The 24,845-nt window shown below is 37.1% G+C and overlaps 1 protein-coding gene across 2 annotated transcripts in view; it reads left to right on the top strand.

Moving 5' to 3' along the window:
• AMN1 (antagonist of mitotic exit network 1 homolog) overlaps positions 1 to 24,777 on the top strand; it is a 50,823-nt gene extending 26,046 nt beyond the window's left edge. For both annotated transcript variants that reach the window (XM_006730285.3, XM_031024790.2), the window contains exons 3-7: positions 1,985 to 2,129; positions 4,009 to 4,226; positions 4,549 to 4,605; positions 11,023 to 11,134; positions 24,569 to 24,777. In XM_006730285.3, coding sequence (XP_006730348.2) covers positions 1,985 to 2,129; positions 4,009 to 4,226; positions 4,549 to 4,605; positions 11,023 to 11,134; positions 24,569 to 24,642 — 606 coding nt within the window. In that variant the 3' untranslated portion in view covers positions 24,643 to 24,777. The remainder of the gene's footprint in view (positions 1 to 1,984; positions 2,130 to 4,008; positions 4,227 to 4,548; positions 4,606 to 11,022; positions 11,135 to 24,568) is intronic.
• The last annotated feature ends 68 nt before the right edge of the window (positions 24,778 to 24,845 follow it).

Below are 24,845 nucleotides of genomic sequence, written 5' to 3'. Positions count from 1 at the left end.
GAAAAAAAAAGCAAAGTCAAGTAACAAACTAGGAAAAATATTTGTAATACACATGCAATTCTACAGGTTTGTTATCTTGACAATTTAAAGAATCCCTACAAACCACTAAGAAAAATTAAAACAAATACTAAAACAAAGAATCAGGAAATACTCAAAGAAAAATATATAAACCACTATTAACATATAAAAGGAAATTTAACCTCATTAGTAATAAAAGTCACAGTTTGTCTTTCAGTTTGGCAGACTTAAAAAATAATAATACCCAGTGTTGACAATAGTGTGGGCAATAGTCACTTTTATCTCCTATTGATGGGAGTATAAATTGATAAAAAACCTTTTAGGAGGACAGCTTGCCATTAACTATCAAAAGTCCTAAAAATGTGCTTACTATTGACTCAACAATTTTAGTCCTAGTATTTTTCGAGTTTTATTGAGATATAATTGACATATAACATTGTGTAAGTTTAAAGCAAATAATATAACGCAATGATTTGATGCATTTATACATTGCAAAATGATTACCACAGTGGGTTATTTAACATCTCCATCACTTCATATAATTACCATTTACTTCTGACATCAATCCCAAGAAATTAATAATAGGGAAAGCACACAAGTGTGCTTATCATAATATTTATAATAACAGTTGACATATATAGCATACATTATAAGCCAGGCATCTTTACTTCTCACAAAATATTAACCCCATTTTAATAATGAGGACATTGAGGCCCACAAACACATACAAAAACCAGAGCTTGATCATATTCATAGGGTTCAAACTCAGGCAGTCTGCCTCCAGAAGACATGTTCTTAATCACTATACTATATTGCCTCCTAAATCAGCCTAAAGGTTCAGCTGAAGCGTTTGTCAGGTGCCTCAATTCCCTGATTTGTAAAATGGCAGTGACCAATCTTTCAGGGGTGTGTCTGTGTTTGAGACAGAATATTAAATGACATAATGTATATAACACACTTAGTACCCTTCCTGGTAAGTGCTCAATAAATAGAAATATTCTTATCATTTTTATAACTTTTCTATATTCTCTGAATCTTTTACAACAATAGTACATCACTTTTTTTCAGAAAAGTAAAGCTGTTTCTACTTTGGAAAAAAGTAGAAAGCAGCTTGCTTAAGATTCTCTTTCCCTGGGGCACCAGGTGGCTCAGTGGTTAAGCATCTGCCTTCGGCTCAGGGAATGATCCCAGGGTCCTGGGATCAAGCCCCACATTGGGCTCCCTGCTTGGCGGGAACCCTGCTTCTCCCTCTCCCACTCCTCCTGCTTGTGTTCCCTCTCTCGCTGTGTCCCTCTCTGTCAAATAAATAAATAATATCTTCAAAAAAAAAATAAAAAGATTTCCTCCCTCTCCCTCTGTCCCTTCCCACCCCCTCATTCTCAAAAAAAAAAAAAAAAGAAAAGAAAAGAAAGAAAGAAAGAGCCAAGGAAGAGAGCTCAGAACAATTTAAAATCAATTTGCTATTTGTTGCCCTTAAGTAAATATTCAATAATACTGGGTTTGTTTGTACGCGCTCCCAATAAGAATGAAGGAGGTAAATGTTCTAGAAAAGCAGTACTCACATCCTATAACCATTCAGTATGTAGAGACTAAATACTCATACCTGCTGAGTAGAGGCACATAGCTAGGATCTCTAATAACAGTCAGGAACTACTGGAAAAAGATAAGCACATGCCAGCACCTTGAATCTGCTTCTCAGGTCTAGTGGGTCCTTACGCTGTACCAGCCACATCAACAATGCTATGTGTCCCAGTAAAGACTTTGGGGGCACTAGAAGCTGTACCTCCAGTTGGAAGTGGACTTGTTTCTTCCTGCTTTATGTTTTATGTGTCTGCACTCAGATAGGTTTTGCTCTGGTTTCCATCCACCATTTGTCTGTCATCGCCACCAAAACACTCAACATGGAATAAACATTTATTATATTTATAGGAAAAATTAAGTTTTCAAAATCATGTATTTTTTACAGATTTTACATCCTGAAGTCCAAACTCTAGATCTACGAAGCTGTGATATTTCAGACACTGCTCTCCTGCACCTGCGCAACTGCAGAAAACTAAAGAAATTAAATTTAAGTTCCTCAAAAGAAAACAGAATTTCCATAACTTCAAAGGGTATGTTTATTAACACTGAATAAATTGGTAGATTCCTATTCACCATCTAGTATAATTAATATGTCAGAAGTAAGTATGAAGATGTCAAAGAAACAGAAACTGTACTTATCAATAAAAATATTCAAACTAAGATAAAGAATCCAAATTAGAATTCCTGCTTATAACCGTTGCTGAAAGTTAAGAAATATACTGGTTAAGTCACTACTTGTAATCTAAACGTATTTGAAGTAGGCATGCCTGGGTGGTGCAGTGGGTTAAGCATCTGACTCTGGGTTTTGGCTCAGGATCACGATCTCAGGGTCATGAGATCAAGCCCTGCATCCAGCTCCACGCTAGTGAGGCGTCTGCTTAGAGGTTCTCTCTCCCTCTCCCTCTGACCTGCTCTCTCTCTCAAATACATAACTAAATCTTTAAAAAAAGAGAAACATATTTATTTATTTTTTTTGAAACATATTTAAAGTAAACATGGATGGACATCCATATACAAGAGCTCAGAACACTTTGACATTCATTTGCTATTTAGCAGTTCATACTTTGTTAAGGCTTTCTTGATGCTAAATTACCACAGAAAGTTAAATCATCATCACATTAAACTTACTAGGCACTCTCTTATCAGTCTGTACAATGATAGCTTGTTTTTTTGTTTTTATGGTTTTTGAATTAAAAAAATTTTTTATCGGCGTAGAGTTGACATACAATGTTATATTAGTTTCAGGTGTACAACTGCGTGATTAGACAACTGTATTCATTCTGCTCTACTCAGCACAAGTGTAGCTTCCATCTGTCATCATACAGCACTGTTACAATACCATTGACTGTATTCCCTATGCTGTACATTTTTTCCCCTACAATGCATAGTTTTTTATAGCCAAACTGCATTTTTCAGTGACACTAGAGGATTTTTTACCCTTTTTTTAATCAATAAAGGATTTTAACCTTTTCCTTCAATGTAAGAGAGACTTATTTGGCTAGCTAGGTTTCTGGAAAATGTTTTGAGTAGTTTGCTGTATTTTGCAATTATTGGTTAGCAAGTTAGGCTATTCATAATATTACAAAGAAGCATAAGTTTTTAAATATTTACACAAATAATGCCTCACTAAAAAGAACTTTCATGCTGGACACTAATAAATAAAACAAAAGTTCTTTCAGGGAGGTAAAAAATTAATTAATTAATTAATTGAAAGTCCTTTCTTAAGATATGGAGAAGAGTAAAAATGACCTACACATGAATTCACCATCTTCCCTTTTGTGTATTTTGCTCATAAAGTTATCTTTTCACACTGTTATAATGTTTATGCATGACTGAAGGGCCCAGGATCCGCAAAGTACTCTTTTATTTTTGTGACACATTATCATGTACCAGTCTCCAATGTGCATTTACATCAATTTAATTGGATTTAAAAGCCAAAAGGGGAAGAGAGAATAGAGAGACAGAAGTATGATTCCTAAGGATAAGCATGAAAACTATCACCTAAGACATTTGGGCAATTTAACTTTTGATTTCCCTTCAAGAGTCCACAAGAAAATTAACTTTATTACTTTAAAACTTTGGTTGTAACAAAAAGATTCATCTATTATTTAATGACCTAATTTGATTCTGAATGACTTTTGGCTATTTCCTAAGGGCAAATTTACTTGTCAACAATAAAGGCTTGCCATAAACTACAGCCTATGGTAGACAATTCCTGAAATATTCCAAAAGAGTTTTAATAATGACAGCATCACTGGAAGATAAGTATATCCTCAGAGATGGACTACTTTGCAAAAGGCTAACATACAGTTGGGTGTATCAATACTGGTGATTGCTAAAATGAAAATCAGTCGCATTTCTCATATGTATACATATATAGCTCATTGATACGTAATTGTTTTCCCTCAGGAGTAAAAGCTGTGGCTTCCTCTTGTTCGTACCTGCATGAAGCTTCTTTGAAAAGATGCTGCAATCTCACTGATGAAGGAGTCCTTGCTCTTGCATTCAACTGCCGGCTGCTAAAGATCATTGATTTAGGTGGCTGTTTAGGTATTACCGATGTGTCCTTACATGCATTAGGAGAAAACTGCCCATTTTTGCAGTGTGTTGATTTTTCAGCTACTCAGGTAAATGAAATATAGACTTGAAATATAAAGACTGTGTGTGTTTGCCCAGTGAACTTCCATGACTCATCAGAAGAACATGATTAATTTTTTTGGTTTTTGTTGGAATTGTTGACCACCTCATGCTTCAGTGGTTATAGAACTGCAATATAACTTGGCACAATCCCCTCAATTATTTTAAGTAAGGGTGAAAAAGATAAGTGTGGCAAAACACGTTTGCTGAATGGGAGGCAATAAAACCATATATAAGTGATTAATAATATTTGGAAAATTTTACTTTCATCTTTCCCATTTATGTGCCATGTTGATTGTTCTCTTTGCTTAGGTATCTGACGATGGCGTGGTTGCGCTTGTTAATGGATCTTGTGCCAAGAAATTAGAGGTAATTTTAAGATATCTATAGAGTTGGTGCTAACTAAATTTTTATATTATCCTCAGAAATTGCTTTTTGAATGTAGAAAACAACCAGTGCCTTATTATCAGTTAGGTGTTTCCATGGCGTGTTTTTGGTTTGGTTTGGTTTGGTTTTTGCCTCTACCTCGTTATTTCCAGAGTAAGGAAAAACGGGTAAAGTTAGGAGGTAAAGCATGCTTTAAATAAAAACCCATTTTACTTCCAGTGAAAGTCCTCATTTTCCAGAAGTTTTAGCTTCTAACACATTGAAGAATAATCTTATTATAGTGAAGATTATGAAAGTTCATCAATGTGAAGTGATATTCTTTAGAATTTTCATTACCAGGCCTACTTAGTGGCTTGCCATCCTACTTTCTTAATATACATGCAGGGATCCAGAATATGCCTGTCACATAAAAATTATTTTGAGCTAAAGATGTTTAAGAATCAACAGATGCAAAAAGAGGCTTTGTCTGAAACACTCGCCCTCCATCTGCCTAAAAACAGAGCCTTCCAAAAGAATTCAGCTGCCATCAAACCCCTTCAAGGAAGACTACCCAATCCCAGGGAAGATCACTCCTATCACTGGAGGAGTCAGATGAGAAATGACATAAAAGAAAATTGTCACAAGACTATCACACCTCCCCATCTACTCTCTAAAAGCCCACTTTGTTTTTCCTAAAAGTCATCTGTTTTTCTCTAAGTGTCCTTTCTCCCCCTCCCTTTCTCCTATGAAAATGATCTATAAACTCTATACTGTAGCCATTTCTTTGAACCACTTTCTTTGTGAGCTTGTGTGTGACCAAACTTGCCTTTTCTCTTGCTTGTCTGTCTTTGTCATTTTAATTCACAGGCTCCCAAATATAGAACCTAATAAGAGGAAAAAGGTTTTCCTCCCCAACAGCCACATTGTGTTCAGGCCTTCCATTCAGTGACTGATGTGGCACCTATAAACTGCTTCTAAATATATTAAGAATCCTTTTATCCCAGGATTTTGGTTTCCTCCTTTCCCGGTTTATAGTGAGGTTTTTAGTCTTATTTAATATAGATGTGCTTTTCATGGGGCACCTGGGTGGCTCAGTCATTAAGCGTCTGCCTTTGGCGCAGGTCCTGATCCCAGGGTCCTGGGATGGAGCCCCGCATCAGTCTCCCTGCTCAGTGGGAAGCCTGCTTCTCCCACTCCCCCACCTGTGTTCCCTCTCTCCCTGTGTCTCTCTCTCTGTCAAATAAATAAATAAAATCTTAAAAATAATAATAATAATAATATAGATGAGCTTTTCAATGATGAGCCACATCAGGGGTCCCTGGGTGGCTCAATCGGTTAAGCATCTATCTGCCTTCTGCTCAGGTCATGATCTCAGTGTCCTGGGATGGAGCCCAGGTAGGCTCCCTGCTCAGTGCGGAGTCTGCTTCTCTCTCTCTCCCTCTGCCCCTCCCTCCTGCTCATGCTCTCTCTCTCTCTCAAATAAGTAAATAAAATCTTAAAAAAAAAATCAGCTACATAAATTATTTTTGGAAGTAAACAGGCTATAAATGAATTATAAATGTTAGCAATAACTATCATAAAAGAATAACAGTACCATGTTTTTGCCAAAATATTTCTCCTTGAGTTATTGCCCAGAGACAATTTTTTAATCTTTTTATATCTAAATCCTGCTTATACGTATGTGTGTGCACATGTATGTACATATAGCATATATATTTTTACAAATCTTTTGATTAAGAAATTACCATATTTTCTTATACTGAGTTCCAAATTCCAAATTGCATGCTAACTGTAGGGGCAATAAACTCTGCCATAATTTTTACTGTTTGAAACACTAACATTTGTTGAGCACTAACTATATTCCAGCCTCCACACTTATTACTGCTTTATATACATTAGGTTATTTAGTTCTTACAATAACATTATCTTATAATCATCATTTTTAATAAAGTTCCCAAACAGTTAACATAGTTTATCATTCCCTAATAAAACCACCAGGAAATTAGTTGTCATGCAGTGATAGGAAACATACCTACGTATTTACTTCAGTATTACAAAATTAGGAGCTCGTTACCAACCTAAGCAGACTTAGAAAAAGATTCAGGGGCGCCTGGGTGGCTCAGTCGTTAAGCGTCTGCCTTCGGCTCAGGTCATGATTCCACGGTCCTGGGATTGAGCTCCACATCGGGCTCCCTGCTTAGTGGGTAGTCTGCTTGAAGATTCTCTCCCTCTGCCCCTCCCCCCATGTGCATGCTCTCCCTCTCTCTCTCAAATAAATAAATAAATCTTTAAAAATAAAAAAGAAGGGCGCCTGAGTGGCTCAGTCGTTGAGCATCTGCATTCGGCTCAGGTCATGATCCCAGGGTCCTGGGATCGAGCCCCACATTGGGCTCCCTGCTCGGCGGGAAGCCTGCTTCTCCCTCTCCCACTCCCCCTGCTTGTGTTCCCTCTCTCTCGCTGTGCCTCTCTTCAAATAAATAAATAAAATCTTTAAAAAACAAACAAACAAACAAATCACATTCCCATATTTGATAGGTTGGTTGGTTGATTAATTTTATCCAAGGACTAGAAATGGAGCAAGTAGATTATTCTTATTTTTTTAAACTGATATTAATTATTAATTATTAATATAAAGTTAGTATGATAACATTTATTGAGGGACTATCTTGTGCCTGGAACTTCAGTAAAATATGGGGATAAGATGATGATAAAATGATGAACAAAATGGTCTCTGCCCACTGGGAACTCAGATCAACAGAAATTTCAGAAATAATCATGACATTCAATAAATGTTTTAATATGTTGTTTGTCAATCTTTAGGAGAGGTCCTTAGACTTTTTTTTATTATTATTAAGTAAACTCTACCCCCAACATGGGACTTGAACTCATAACCCCGAGATCAAGAGTCGCATGCTCTACTGACTGAGCCAGCTGGGCGTCCCGAGGTCCTTGGACTTTTGATTGAATTTATTTTCAAATTATAAACAATTAAGCAACACTGATAATATAATTTCCAGGAACAGAACATATGAAAAGCAACAGATTAAAACAGAACACGTCATTAAGCGTCTGCCTGTTCATAGGATGGATCATTTCTTTCCTTTTTGTTGTTGGTAATTCAGATTATTTTCAGTTTTAAACCGGTTTGCAGCATTGAATCTTTTTTTTATGCCTTAATATATTTTAAATGTTGGACACTATTCCTTCCATCTGTTTCAAATTGTATTTCTTTGTCTGTAGCCTTCGCCAATTTATATCTATATCATAGGACATGTTTGCCAATTTATAACAAGATGCTTTTTTCCTCAATTTTTATGAGTTTTCAATATACTCAGGTTTCCTTTATTTGTAAGATATGATTGATTATAATAGTATACCAACTTAATATCAACTTTTCAGGAGGAAAAAATATTAATACCATAAATATACATGTCGACTATTAGATAAATCTTACTTCCGGAATTCTTAAAATGTCTTCTATTATGGTCAAATATACATAACACAAAACTTACCACTTTAACGATTTTTTGTGTACAATTCAGTGGAATTGAGTACATTCACATTGTTGTGCAGCCATCGCCACAATCCATCCCCAGAACTTTTTCCTCATCCTACACTGAAACTCATTACCCATGAAACAATATCTCCCCATTACCCCTTCCCCTCAGCCTCTAGCTACCTCTGTTCTACTTTCTGTCGCTATGAATTTGCCTATTCTAGATAACTCATAGAAGTGGATCATACAATATTTGTCCTTTTCTGTCTGACTTATATCACTTAGCCTAATGTTTTCAAGGTTTATCTGTGTCCCTGCATGTGTCAGAATTTAATTCCTGGGGCGCCTGGGTGGCTCAGTTGGTTAAGTGTCTGCCTTCGGCTCAGGTCATGATCCCAGGGTCCTGGGATCGAGCCCCGCATCGGGCTCCCTGCTCAGCGGGGAGTCTGCTTCTCCCCCTGCCCCTCCCTCCTACTTGTGGTCTCTCTCTTTCTCTCAAATAAATAACTAAAATCTTAAAAAAAAAAAAAAAGAACGTCATTCCTTTTAAGACCGCATAATATTCCATTGTATATATATGGTATATTTATATATATATATATATATATATATATATATATATACACACACGTGTATATGTTTATATGTGTTTATATATATATGCTTATATGTGTGTATGTATGTACATAAACATTTCATTTATCCATTCATCTTTCAATACTTGTTTCCGCCTATTCTCTACTGTGAATACTGCTGCTATGAGCATAGATACACAAATAATCTGTTCTAGTCCCCACTTTCAATTCTTTGGGTATATACCTAGAAGTGAAATAGCTGGATTATATGGCAATGCTGTGTTTAATTTTTTAAGGAACTGCCATACTATTATCACAGTGGCTGTACCATTTTACATTCCCACCACCAGTGCAGAAGGATTCCTCATTAGGACACCAAACGAGGGATATATATTTCTAACATATGGAAAAGGATAGAAAGTAATATAACACAAACCTGTGGACCAGCCACTTAAATTTTAACATTTTCCATACTTATTTTAGTTCCTTGTTAAAAACTATATGTTACAGGTAAAGCTCCCTGCACATTTATTCTCCCTTTCTTCCTTCCAAGTAACCACATTCTAAAGACACCTGTTTATTTTTCCTTGTGTGTTTGTATACTTTACCTATATATGGATAGACACATATAGATCCATAAACAAGATATTGTATTGTCTTATGTTTTAAACTTTCACATAATAGTTTTATAATATATGTGTTCTATTACAGTTTGCTTTTCATTCAAAATTAATTTTCCAAGCTTTATTAAGGTATAACTTGCATGCAATAAAGTTTACCCATTTTAAGTGTACAGTTTGATGAATTTTGGTAATTGCTATACAGCCTTTAACCACCACCACAATAAGGTATAAAACATCTCCATCACCCTACAACATTTTCTCCCATCCCTTTGCAATCAGTTCTCTACCTGCTTCCATCCCCAGGCAACCAGTGATTTACTTTGGCATTATAGTTTTAAAGTTTCTAGAATTTCATATAAATGGAGTCATGCAATGCCCAGTTTTTTTGTTTTTTACTTTTTTCTTTTACTTTTTTTTTTTTAAGATTTTATTTATTTTGACAGAGAGAGAGAGTACAAGCAGGGGGAGCGGCAGGCAGAGGGAGAGGGAGAAGCAGGCTCCCTCCTCAGCAGGAAGCCCGATGTGGGGTTCGATCCCAGGACCCTGGGATCATGACCTGAGCCAAAGGCACTTAACCATCTGAGCCATCCAGGCGCCCCTCTTTTACTTCTTTCACTTAGCACAATGTTTTTGAAATTCATCCATGTTGTTGCATGTGTTACTGTTTCATTACTTTTATTTGTTTATTTTGGTGAGTAGTATTTCATAGTGTGGATATGACACAGTTTGTTCAGAATTGGTGAATGTACCATTTGATGGACATTTGGGTGGTTCTAATTTTGGACTGTTATGAATACTACTATAGAAATTTGCATACAAGTCTTTGTGTAGACATACATTTTCATTTTTCTTGGGTAAACACCTAGGAATGGGATTATCATATAGTAAGTACACATTTAGCTTTAAAAGATAAGACGATACTGTTTTCCAAAGTGTCTGAACTAACATTATGTTTGAGATTTATGTCTATTAATACAAGTAGATATTTTTCATGTTAACTGTTTCATCTGTTCCATTAATAAACCACCATTTGTTTACCCATTATCCACTTTTTTACTATTACAAATAATATTAAAATGAGCACATTTATAAATTGTTTCCTTGGGCACATATACAAGAGTTACTCTGTATAGTGGACATTTTCAATTAGAACTGCTGGGTTCTGGAGTATACTCATCTTCAGTTTTAATAGATTTTGCCATATTGCTCTATAAAATGATTGGGCACTTAACTTTTAAATCATCTATACTTTCCAAATTACTGCATACTTACATTAGTCCTTTCTATTGAATGTTTCTTGCAAGTAGATATTTGGTTCTTTTTGTTTGTTGTTTAAAGATTTTTTATTTATTTGAGAGAGAGAGCGCACAGAGGGAGAGGGAGGGGGAGAAGCAGACCTCCCCTCTGAGCAGAAAGCCTGACAACATGGGGCTTGATCCCAGGACCCTGAGATCATGACCTGAGCTGAAGGCAGCTGCCTAAACAACTGAGCCACCAGGCACCTCTGTTTGTTGTTTGTTGTTTTTTGTTTTATTTATTTGAGTAATCTCTATGCCCAACATGGGGCTCAAACTCATGACTCCAAGATCAAGAGTCTCATGCTCCTCCAACTGAGCCAGCCAGGCACCCCTGGTTCTTTTTGTATCAGGGTAGTTCCCAAGCTTTTTCATGCTGTCATCGTAAATCTGTTTTTTCTTTTGACTATCCTTTCTTTATTTTTAAATAGGAGATTCATATGGGACATTGTGTGAATCTGACTGATGAGGCTGTAGAAGCTGTCCTCACTTGCTGTCCTCAGATACGTATATTACTCTTCCATGGATGCCCCCTAATAACAGGTTAGTATGATAGATTGGGTGGTTCAAATCCTGGCTTCATCTTTTAGTAACTGTGTGACCTTAAGTAAACTACTCGACCCATTCCATTATTCAGTTTCCTCATCTGTAAGATGGATATAATAGCAGTACTTACCTCATAAGCTTAGTCATGATAACTATCTGACAGCACTTTATATGGTGGCTAGTCCATAGTGAAAGCTCAATAAATGTTAGTCGTGATGATGATGGTAGAGGTCTTGATAATAAACATGATGTTTTATGTAGACAAAAAAATTCAAGCTTAAAATATTACATCTATTAAATATGCTGAATGACCTGTTGACTCTAATCTCATCAAACTATAGCCATTGAGATTCAGACCAATTTGGACTCTCAGGCTAATGTGATAGATACTTCACTGAAGGAGAACAAAGTAGTCACAGCCCATTTGGCCTGTATAAGAGCCATGATACTGGAAATAAAAGGTGCAGCATAGGGAATATAACCAGTGATATTGTTGTATGGTGACAGATGGTAGCTACATTTGTGGTGATGATAGCATAACATAGAGAGATGTTGAACACTATGTTGCACACCTGAAACTAATGTAATATTGTGTGTCAACTGTACTCCAATGAAAAAAACTTTTTTTAAAGAAAAAAGAGGGGCGCCTGGGTTGCTCAGTTGGTTAAGCATCCAACTTTTGATGTCAGCTCAGATCTTGACCTCAGGTTGTGAGTTCAAGCGTTCAAGCCCCGTGTTGGGCTCCATGCTGGGTGTGGGAGTGTGGAGCCTACTTAAAAAAAAAAAAGGACTACTAAAGATACAAAACATGAAGATTTTACCTTTAAAAATATTTTATTACTTAGGGGTCACCTGGGTGGCTTAGTTGGTTAAGCGTCTGCCTTCAGCTCAGGTCGTGACCCTGGGGTCCTGGGATGGAGCCCCACATCGGGCTCCCGGCTCACTGGGGGGTCTGCTTCTCCCTCTGTCTCTGCCCCTCCCCCCACTTGTGCTCTCTCTCTCTCTCTCTCTCTCTCTCTGTCTTTCAAATAAATAAAAATATAATCTTTAAAAGAATATTTTATTACTTATAAAATCTAATAGAGCTAATAGTGATATATAAGAACATAAATTTTAAAATTGCAAAAATATCATTTTGGTATCACAATTTATAAAATAATGAATAAAATACTATATTATTGTGGGAAAAACAGAGCCATGATACTATATATGACTGTGTCCTGAAACCACAGCACCTCAGCCCTTTTGCATTACACCAGCAATGGGCCACGTACCACAGGATAACCTGTACCTGACCTGTAAGTCAGCACTGATGTCCAGTCCTTCCAGCTCATTTCTCTAATTACAGTCTAAATAGTTACTCTCTAGGTTGAGTTATGATCCTAGAAATCCTCTTAACAACCTCTGTTCTTATGTATGGACTGTCAGTGTAAACCAAGTGTACAATGGGGTGTATTTTGTATCAGTGGCATCTATAATGAAGACTAAATCTTTTGGGCCAAGACATTTCTCAAAAAACTAAAGCCAAAAAGGACATGAGAAACTGTTAACAGTGCTTACCTCCAGGGAAAGTTGTGGAGGGACAAGAGTAGGAAAATCCTGCATTATACACCCTTTGTACCTTTTGAATTTTTATCATGTGAATGGTTTTATCTATAAAAATTAGTAATAATAGTCTTTAAAAAATCACTTAGAACAAGAAAAACTCATGGGACTGAGTGCAGGGGATTGGTACCTGCATATATTATCGGTTGTGAGAAGGCAAACAGAGGTTTTCTGGTCATCAAACAAGGCAGAAAATTGTATTCTAACCAGTAGGCGCTTATTTTAAGCTGGAGGAGACCACAGTATATGGAATGTATAACAGCAATCTTTGATAATCTTTCCAGAATACCAATCAAGTTGTGTAAATCTATCCACTGATCTATGTTTGATCAATATATTGAACAAGCAAGGGGTACTCGTAAACTGATTCTATTTTCTTCACACTACCTTATTGCAAATCTGCTCTAAAGAGGCTAATTTTTCCCTACTGCCAGATGAAATCTCAGGTGCCATTGACTTATCATTCTCAGATAGTCAAAATGTCTTGCCATTCTGTATCACTGAAACCTCTCGTTTCAGTAATTAAAATGTCTTAGGTCCATGCAGTAGTCCGAACAAGTTCAAGCTAAAGCTTTTGCTCCTCCAGTCAGCTCAGATTTGGCTGCAGTGGGTAAGGGGACATTGTTGGTTTCTGTATTTTACCATCCCTCACTTCTCTTCTTCCTTCCCCAGCTTGCCCACCGTGGTTTCTGATCCCACCTATGTTAGTACAGGGTGGGACTGGTATAAGCAAGAACAGAGGTAAGGGAAGGAAAAGTCTTACTTGACCAGTGCTACTGTGATCAAGGGTCAGCACTCCAGGCCCTGTGGGTGAGCTGATCCGTCCTCTCTCAAAAGTGGGGCACTTTTGGGGTTCTTCAGGGCCCACTTCCTACCAGCCCCTCATCATTGCATGTATCTCCTATCTGCAGTTCTCTTGATTCAAGCCAGCATGTCTCTTCTGGTTAGTAGCTACTATTTTCTTCCTCTCTCCCCAGGCATCCAGCAATATACCTTCAGTCTCTTTCTGCTCAGGTTTCCTAACTTAGTTGGGTTCCTTTCATGAGCAAAATATAAGGCAAACCCATGGCAGCCCTCATCTGTCCACAGGAAACACATACTTTAGGCAGTAAGAGTGCAGATACGTCCCAACCTCAGTCTTCTCTTTAGCTACAGAGACTCTCACCATAGCCTTTTGCCCTTTAGTTTTCTCAGATGTGGGTCTGAAATTAGTGTCCTGTGTCCTCCAAGCCCAAGAGACATATCAGACTCTCCAACCGATCTCCTTAGAGTTTCCTTTCACTGGGCTTGAATGGAAAAGCAAGCACCTCCAGCCCTCTTTCCAGAACTCCAATCACTGCTGTTTTCAAAGAAATCCTTTCTTCAATTTCCAACTCTCCATCCCTTCTCACTTTAACACTTTTGTATCTTTGAATGGATGAAGTGCCATGGATTCCAAAATCAGATTTCAGCCAAGCATTTACAAGTCATATATAGGTCTGGAATCTCACTGGAATGGGAGAGAGTAGCTGGTACCTCTAGTCCTGGAACCTTAGCTGAAATAGTTCTATTTTAATGTTCTATTATATTTGTCTCAGATAACTTGACTAGGCAACATATTATAAAATCAGCCTTTGCTAATTTTACCTTTATTATCTTTCTGGTTACCCTGTGGACACTCTTCTTTGATATTACCCCCAAACTCAGTAAGCGGTCATTTCTTAAAGGTTAGTTGCAGTGTGGAAGGTGAAAATATATCAATGAACTTTTTATACACTCACATTACAATCCATTCATCTGTCTTGTATTTTGATTGGATCTTTTACCCATACGTGATTTTGTAATGTCATGCATTGGCAGTTTGGAAAATATTGGCTCTCTTAGTAATATAGATCTTCCAATGTCAACACATTTTATTATAGCAAAAAAATCACATTTGTTAATATCACCACTGGGTAGTTGTCAAGATCATAATGATAGCTACAAATTTTCCAAAATCCATTTGAAAGCTAAAATTTTATCATTGGCAACAAACTGTGACATTTGTTTTCTTTGAAGTGATAGGCTCATTTTGCTCTTTTTCAAGAAGTAATCTGTGCTGGCTGGGAGGTGGGTGGGGGGACAGGGTAACTGGTGATGGGCATTAAGGAGGGCACTTGATGTAATGCGCAGTGGATGTTACATGCAACTGATGAATCACTAAACTCTACCTCTGAAACTAATAATACACTATATGTTAATTAATTTATTTTAAATTAAAAAAAAAAAAAGAAGAAATAGTCTGACAAGTACCCAAGTCTGAATAACCTTAGGTTGTCAGCTGTTCTTTCAAGTAAAAATGATGTTCCATGAATAAAGTGACTATCTTAGCTCACAACCCTAAAAGGGTCTCAGACTGTAGGATCTACAGACCACACTTTGAGAACCATTGCTTTACAGTAAAGAATAATTATCAGTTAACTTTAGCAGTTGGAGCAGGAACACAATACCCCTTTCAAATCACTTCTTATATTTTCATGTGGGTTTACTAGAAGTGAAAGTACACATTAAAATGACAGGAGTTTGAAATCCTTGGAATAGAATAACAGTAGTTTTGACCTAGAAGATTATCTAGGCCAGCATTTACCAACTGTTATTGCTATGTAAATGAACCAAAGATGGCCTCTATATAGTTTCTTTTTTTTTCCTTTTTAAAGATTTTATTTATTTGAGAGAGAGAGAGCACAAGCAGGGGGAGCGGCAGAGGGAGAGGGAGAAGCAGGCTCCCCGCTGAGCAGGGAGCCCAATGCGGGGCTTGATCCCAGGACCCCAGGATCATGACCTGAATTGAAGGCAGATGCCTAACCAACTAAGCCATCCAGGCACCCCTACATAGTTTATTTCTTCATAGCATATTGGGACTATTCAAAAAGCCACCGGCATCAGAATCTTTATTCATTCAGTGATTTTAAATACAGCCTAAAGAAGCAGATTTTTAGCATCTAGAGCCTGCCTGCTTTGCATACCCTGAAAAACTGCACTCAAGCCACTCTTGCCCTTTGGAGCTCTCTGACCCAGAGACTCCCTTATCTTGATGCTGAGCAACATCATGACACACAAACCTCCTCTCCAGTCCTCTGGGAATTCCTTTACCCTCCTTCCCTTCTTAGTAGTGCCCCCACCACTCTCGATCTCTCTCTCTCTCTCTCTCACACACACACACACACACACACACACACACACACGCACGCACACACACACACACACATTGTTGTCTTTGGAAGATCTCATGTTGTGAGGGACTTCTGAAAGCAAATCTGTCAAAGCGCAGCCCAAATAAAGCTTATTGTGTCCTACTGCCACCTTGTGGTCATATCTTTTTCCTTGATCTGCCCTGAAATCCCTTAACTATAGTGACATGTTATTATGTTCTAGAAAATACCATAGGTATAGTGTTGGAGCTTAGGGCAGGCCACCCCAAAATATGCCATGGAGTATATTTATTGTTTTGAATTAAAGTTACTTAAGAAACAGCCAATGCAAGAACACTCTGACCTTCTTTTGTCTCCCGAAAGTAGGAAACAAATCTCCCATGTGAAAGGTACCCTCCCTGCACCAGGAGCTAGAAAGACATCCTTATCATCAGAGATGGGGAAGTCTATATAAACAAACCTTGTTACTTTTACTATTTTACTACCCCAGCCTCAATTCTGTTTAGAATTCCTTATTAATTAAAGCTCCCAAACATAAATTTTCTTTGTCCTGTCAGTTCATAAAAAATTTGTTTCTCCATCTAAAAAGTATAAAAGCTGTCTATCTTGGTCACTTCTTAGGTCCCATATCTATGAGACCTCCATACATGCAAATTAAATTTGATTTTCCCCTGTTAATCTATCTCCTGTTTAATTCAGACAGCAGCCAGAAGAATTTTAAAGGGTAGAGGGATATTTTGTTTGTTTGTTTGTTTAATTTTTTTTTATTCTTATGTTAATCCCCATACATTACATCATTAGTTTTAGATGTAGTGTTCCATGATTCATTGTTTGTGCATAACACCCAGTGCTCCATGCAGAATGTGCCCTCCTCAATACCCACCACCAGGCTAACCCATCCTCCCAGCCCCTCCCCTCTAGAACCCTCAGTTTGTTTTTCAGAGTCCATCGTGGTAGAGGGATATTTTTATTCCCCAACAATAGCATAGAACTAAAAGTGGCTTTTTTTTTTTTAGATTTTATTAATTTATTTATTTATTTTAGAGAGAGAGCATGCATGAGCTGGGGGAGGGGCAGAAGGAGAGGGAGATGGAGAGAATCTCAAGCTGACTCCACGCTGACCTCAAAGCCCAATGCAGGGCTCAATCTCCTGACCCTGAGATCATGACCTGAGCTGAAACCAAGAGTTGGATGCTTAACCGACTGAGCCACCCAGACACTCCAGAACTAAAAGCGTTTGTGTGTCCAAAAAGTTTGGGAAATGCAGCATACCACTATAATGAATGTTAATTTATCAAAGGGTCTGAGAAATGCTATAGCTAAGAAACTTATTTAACTATCTTATTCCAAGCATTTCCCAAAATTTTTTTAGCACAGAACACTTCTATGGACCTCAGCTTGCCCTTGTGTATAATTGTCAATCATAAAATTGAGAGATCTGATAATAATGCAAAAGAGTTCATATACCATTGCTTTATTAAAAAAGGTTCATAAAGAGAAGAAGCTGAAGTTTTTCAACTACCCAGATCATTTCTACTCTTCCCCCTTTCCTGTCAACCCTACCACCATTGTATATTTTTGCTACCATCATTAAATGAAAATAAAATGGGGTAATATATTCACCTTATATTTAATTTTTATTTATTTTTTTCTCCAAAGAAGGTAAATGGTTTCATTTACAAGGTTGGCCTGGTAAATGAAAGTTTTTTCTTCTTTCATGATACCTTATATAACATTTTTCCTCATGCTTATATATTTATGTGGTTGCTTATATATGACTATATAAGACAATATGATTTATTTTCCATAAAAATATATGTACATAGTATGTTCAATTATAATGTTATCCCCAAAGCAGTCTCACCCCCATATTGACAGTGTCACTATAGTTTCCCCTCAAATTCCCTAAATTAATAGGTTTATCTTCTCTACTATAATTCTATTTTTTTAATTTCTTAACCTTAAAGTCAGACTATAAACAGAACTCCACATTATACATCAGGTCTTGAAACTGTTTGAAACACCTGATTTTATTTCTGCAGAAAAGAAAATAAAAACTAAACTGCTATTGGACGCCTGGGTGGCTCAGACGGTTAAGTGTCTGCCTTCGGCTCAGGTCATGATCCCGGGGTCCTGGGATTGAGTCCCACATCGGGCTCCCTGCTCAGCACGGAGCCTGCTTCTACCTCTCCCTCTCCCTCTGCCTGCCACTCCCCCATGTTTGTGCTCTCTCTTTCTCTGTCAAATACATAAAATCTTTAAAAAAAATAAATAAACTGCTATTTAAAGTCTCGTAAATTATAATTTTTTAGAAAGAAAACCGCAGGTCCAAGATAGAGCCACTTGCCCCAATAGAGCAAACTTAGACTTAACTGCAGTTTCAGTTTCTCCAAGGAGTGAAATTTTAAGACAAACAGTGTAAAATTTTCTGTTCAGCACCAATGAGGTAATCTATCACATGGGCCCTCTTCATCCCGCCAGAGGAAGGTGAGGTAATCCACCTAATAGGACCCTTTGCCTTTCCCCCTATGAGAAGGTGACCTTGTTTGAACCAATCCCTACTTTTCTTTTGCTAATAACTTCTTGCCCTACTCTCCTTCCTATAAAAATCTTCTATTTTGTACAACTCCTTAGAGCTTCCCTCTATTTGCTAGATGGGATGCTGCCTGATTCATGAATCAATTAATAAAGCCTATAATTTACTTGGCTGAATTTTGTTCTTTGACATGATGTACTTTTTCTAGATGTTATAGAAGCAGAAAAATAATTTTACAACTTATTAAATTCTTTTTAATTCAGTTATGTCTGCAGTGATTATCAGTAAGTTCAGCTCACACACCTTTACTAATCTACAACAGACAGGCATTTCAGTTTCTCATAATTATCTAAACATGTTTCACAGTATTTGCAGGCGTGGAGGTTTAGATTTTAAAAGGGCAATAAAGCAATAAGACAGCACTAAATTAATTTATGTTTTACACTGAAAGGCAGGAAAAACCAACAGGAAATCTGCTACTTTTGATTGAATTGACCCAAATTTTAGTCATATGTGAGGATTTGTTTCAGCCTGATTACTATACAAGGAAGTTCTTTACTTAGATTCCTAAATCATAAATATGTCAAGATTTACCACCTAGAGCCCAAAACAAACATTAATACCCAAGTGGTTTGCTTCTGAGATTCCTTTAATTAAAGTTGATTCCTTGCTTAAAAGACAACTCTTTTATTATTTTGTATTTTACTTTTTCCTAAATCCTATATTATTGTTTCCTCATTATTATTTATTTATTCATTATCAATTCTGTGCCACAGAACTTTTTTATTCCATACACTGTAATGAGGCATTAGAACTTTGACCATTGTTTGTAAAAATCTGCCAGCCTTACTTTTTTCACTGTGTAGTCTATAAAAATATCTAAATTACAAATGTAATTGATCATTTGAAAAAATTAGTTAATTTCTGTTTCCCAGTTTCTTCTTTTTCTTGGTGCTCTAGAAGCCCCGCCATGTAGCTCTTTCAAAAAGTGATCTCCATCTATATTAATCATAGACTTTGAGAGATGGTAAAATCTTCCTTAGACTTCATCTACATAACACCCTTGTTTTAAGGATAAGGGAACAGAGAATGACCTTAAGTGGAAATACTTGATAGTAGAACTGGAAGTAAAAACCTAAGTCACGGGGCGCCTGGGTGGCTCAGTCGTTGGGCGTCTGCCTTCGGCTCAGGTCATGATCCCAGGGTCCTGGGATTGAGTCCCACATCGGGCTCCCTGCTCGGCGGGAAGCCTGCTTCTCCCTCTCCCACTCCCCCTGCTTGTGTTCCCTCTCTCGCTGTGTCTCTATCAAATAAATAAATAAAATCTTTAAAAAAAAAAAAACAAAAACCTAAGTCACCTGATGCACAATCTCTAATTCTTTCCCCAGCGGAGCAATTTCCCAGAACCATTGGTGTCAGTGGCTTACCTGTTACTAGAAAAGGGACGGAAATAGGAGAGTGACATCAAGCAACAGCAGTGTGATTGGTACTGATGATTTTTTGAGTCTTTTTCAGAGAGTCTGTGTTTAGAAGGGTGGCAGAATATGCCACCCCAATATGCTTCTTCAGGATAAGGACTTTTTTGAGTTGATTATTTTTGAGAAACAGCAGACAATAGAGAAGCTCTGAATACGGAACAGAAGTTACCCTTTTGTAAGAGAAATTTGCATTTATAAAGAAAAAATCTCCCTTGGGACACCTGAGTGGCTCAGTCGGTTAAGCGTCTGCCTTCGGCTCAGGTCATGATCCCAGGGTCCTGAGATCAAGTCCCGCATCTGGCTCCCTGCTCAGCGGGAGCCTGCTTCTCTCTCTGCTGGCCACTCCTCCTGCTTGTGCGCTTGCTCGCGCTCTCTCTCTGACAAATAATAAATAAATAAAATTTAAAAAAAAAAGAAAAGAAAAAATCTCCCTTTGTAAGTATCTCCCTCTCTATACTTAGAAGAAAAGGGTGACTCTAAATCACAAGAGAATCTTGTCAATGGAGACGACACCAACACAAATCTGTATAGCAAACCTTACCTTTACTTTTTACTGTGCTTTTTCTAATAACCTCCTATAATTTGATGCCTTCCCACCCCGCCTCACCCCAATATCTTTCTTTTGTCTTTAGCTGAAGATGGTATGTAAGGTGGTGGCTAGGGCCATCTCAGGGAGTTTACTCATTTTCCCTGGGTATCTCTCATGCATACATGAAGCATACATATTGATAAGCTGTTTTTCTCTGGTTAATCTGTCTTTTATTATGGGGGGTCTCAGCCAAGAACTCAGAAGGAGAGGAGGAAAAAAAACACTACAGTGTTCTGGAAAGGGATCACTAAATAGTTAGAGAACCCACAGTTTCTCTTTATAGCATAATAAACTCACAGGCACTGGTTATTCCTACTATTCAAAGTCACCATCCTAAATACTCTATTTTCTCCAGAAAAAGGTGCCTGAGGAGACTTTGAGTAATGTAATACTGCCATCTAGCATCAAAATTTTTAAATTACCTAAAATGGTGTACTGGAGGGAAAAATGTCATCCTATGTATGTGCAATAATAAATTTCTACAGAAGGATGACACAAATGCAGTCAGAAAACAAATATGTATGTATGTTTGATAACATGTTCATAATTAGTAAAAATGCCAAATAATCCTAAAAACACCAACTAAAATGAAATTGGGAAGTATAAGTTTCCGATTTAATTTTTCTTTTTAAAATTGTATTGGTTGTTCTGGGTCTCTTGAATTCCCATATACATATTAGGATCATCTTGTCAATTTCTAAAGAAAAAAAAGAGAGACAGCTGGGATTCCGGGAGCGATTGCATTGAATCTGCAATCAATTTAGGGAGTATTGTCATGTTAATATTATCTTCTGATCTATGAACACAGACAGGTGTCTTTCCATTTATTTTTTTATTTTTTTAAAGATTTTATTTATTTATTTGACAGAGAGAGACACAGCGAGAGAGGGAACACAAGCAGGGGGAGGGGGAGAAGGAGAAGCAGGCTTCCCGCAGAGCGGGGAGCCCGATGCGGGGCTCGATCCCAGGACCCTGAGATCATGACCTGAGCCGAAGGCAGACACTTAACGACTGAGCCACGCAGGCGCCCCGTCTTTCCATTTATTTAGATCTTGAATTTCTTTCAACAATGTTTTGTAGTTTTCAGACAAAGTTTTTCACTTCTTTTGTTAAATTTATCCCTAAGTATTTTATTCTTTTTGCTGGTAATGTGAATGGAATTCTTTTCTTAATTTCATTTTTGGATTGTTCATTGCTAGTGTATACAAATACATTTGACTTTTGTATATTGATCCTGTATTGTGCAACCTTGCTGAACTCACTTATTAGTTTTCATTTTTTAGTGGATGCCCTAGGACAGTCTGTAATTATACAGGACATTCTATATGTATTACATAATGTACAAATAAAGATAGTTTTACTTCTTTCCTTCCAACATGAATACCTTTTATTTCTTTTTCTTCCCAAATTTCCTTGGCTGGAACCTCCAATGCAATGCTGAATAGAAGGGGGAAGAACGGGGGCGCCTGGGTGGCTCAGCCAGTTAAGCAGCTGCCTTCAACTCAGGTCATGATCCCAGGGTCCTGGGATCTGGGTCCCTGCTCAGTGGGGAATCTGCTTCTCCCTCTCTCTCTGCCCCTACCCTCCCTGCTTGTGTGCACACATGCATGCTCTCTAATAAATAATCTTAAAAAAAAAAAAAAAGTGGGACGAGCAGACATCCTTGCCTTGTTTCTCATCGTAGGGGGAAAACATTAGTCTTTCATCATGAAATACGATGTTAAAACTTTAGTTCTTTCATAGACACTATTAGGTTGAAGAAGTTCCCTTCTATTCCTAGTTTGTTGAATGTTTTTACCACGAGTGTTGTCAAATGCGTTTTCTGTGTCAAGATGATCATGTGCTTTTTGTCCTTTATTCTATTGATATAGTATATGTCATAGGCAGAATAATACCTCAAAGATGTCCACGTTTTAATGCCCAGAACCTTAATATGTTATATTCCATAAGGTTGCAAATGGAACTAATCAGTTGACTTTAAAATAGGGAGATTATCCTGGATTATCCAGGTGGGCCCAGGGTAATCATAAGGGTCTTTATAAGGGGGAGAAGCAGGCAGAAGGAGAATCATAGAATTGGCAGCATGAGAAGGACTGTCTACTATTGTTCATTTTGAATATGGAGGCATGCAAGGAATGTGGTGGCCTCTAGAAGCTGGAAAAGTCAAGGAGGTGAATTCTTTCCCTTGAGCCTCCAAAAAGGAGTGCTGATCCAGTTTAGCCCAATGAGGCCTAATTTGGAATTCTGACCTCCAAACTATACAATAATAAATTTGTGTTGCTTTAAGCCAATAAGGTTGTAGTAATTTATTACAGTAGCAATAGGAAACTAATGAAGTGTATTAATATTAATTTATTTTCAGATGTTAAACCAACCTTTCATTCCTGGGATAAATCCCAGCTGATCATGGCATACAAGTTTTTTTATATATTGCTAGATTTGATTTGCTAGTGTATTGTTGAGGATTTTTGAGTACATATTCATAAGAAATATTGGTCTGTAGCTTTGTATGTGTGTGATGTCTTTATTTGGCTTTAGCATCAGGGTAATACTGGTCTCACAGAATGAGTTGGGAAATATTCCCCATATCTGCTATTAGTAAAGCACTCCACCTTTGTTATAGTTACTGTTTTCATGATATACATTTGTCCATGCTTTTACTTTCAACTTATTTGAAACCTGTCTTTAATCTAGATTTCCTATATAATGGATTTCCTCTGTAATAAATGATATTTTTATGACAATAAGACTGCATTTGTTCTCTTATGAGCTGCTATTTTTGAAAATTAGCTGCTGATGTAAACCTTCGTTTTTTGAAGTATAATTACTTTTCATTTCCATACACTCTGGTTCTCTTGCTTACATTAAGTTTTGGTGTTTGGGCTTATTTTTGTTTTGCTTAAAATAAAATTTAGAGGTTGCCTGGGTGGCTCAGTCAGTTAAGTGTCTGCCTTCAGCTCAGGTCATGACCCCAGGGTCCTGGAATCAGAGTCCCATATCTCATCGGGTTCCCTGCTCAGCAGGGAGTCTCCTTCTCCCTCTGCGCTCTGCCCTGGATCCCTCCCCCTGCTTGTGCTCACACTCTCAATCTCTCTCAAATAAATAAAATATTTTTTTAATTAAAAAATAAAATAAAATAAAATAAAATTTAGAAACCGTATGTTGGGCCCACTTTTTTTTCTATTGGTTTGTGAAATCTGTAACTCTAACAACCACTAAACTAGAAAATTTCCAAGACTAGTTTGAACAGCTGTTGTATATACAACATAGTCTGTATCTATTAAACAAGTTTGGTAAACTTATGAATAATTTTTAAAGTAGGAACATTTTGTCAGTATTTTTGTTTAATTCGTATTTTTTAAAAGACATTATAAAATTGACTTGGCAAAAGAGATATAAACCATATTAAAAATCACTACTGAGAATAATTAAGAACCATCTACATGTCCAATAATATACATTGATTAAATTATAATGAATTCATATAATTATCTATTAAAAATCATGCTTTATAAGAGTATTGTGTGACGTGGAAAATGTTTGCCTCCAGGTCAAGTTGTCCTATTCTAGTAATTGCTCCCTCCCGTAACCATTTTGGGTATGTTGCAGCTTCCCAAAGTGTCTTACCACACCTATTGGCGTTCTTTAATCCTGCTCACTCCTTTGTAAATAGTCGCTTTGTTAAACCCTGTTCAGGCACACCACATTAGTATGTCTGTCGCCTGCCAGGACCCTGAGAAAGTTTATACACAGGTTAATGGTGAAATTATACCTTTACTCTCTGGCTGGTGAAATTGAGACTAAATTACAGAGAAAACAATGAATGCCTATTTTTTTTTTTACAAGTATTACTATGATATGTGTACTGCAGCTAATAATGAGGGTTACCACTAGTTAAATGTTTTTAGTTGCAGTTCTTTATATATCCTCCCCTTTAATCTTTTCAATAACCCTATGAGGTATCATGGTTATCATCCCTAGTTTATACATGAGGACATATTAAATATCTTTGATTATTGTGAATTAATGTATTGTCATTGTTTTCTTTTGTAGATCATTCACGAGAAGTCCTGGAGCAATTAGTAGGCCCCAACAAACTAAAGCAAGTGACGTGGACTGTTTATTGATGCTTATTAAAGCTTATCAAAGCAATGATCTTCATACTACATTCCCAGGAAACAATGGTTTTAGAGATTGGCTTTCCAATAATGTGCTTGTTGCTTTGAAGTTAACAGACCCTTAAACATGTAATAGTACTATTATCCTGTTTGTTTGTGGAGTCATTGTTTTTGACATGGTAAGCCTAGCATGCCCTCTGATGTATTTGCGG

The sequence above is a fragment of the Leptonychotes weddellii genome, chromosome 5 (genome assembly GCF_054177405.1).
Source record: "Leptonychotes weddellii isolate Sample4059 chromosome 5, ASM5417740v2, whole genome shotgun sequence".
NCBI lineage: Eukaryota > Metazoa > Chordata > Mammalia > Carnivora > Phocidae > Leptonychotes > Leptonychotes weddellii.
This window is presented reverse-complemented; position numbering and strand designations above follow the sequence as displayed.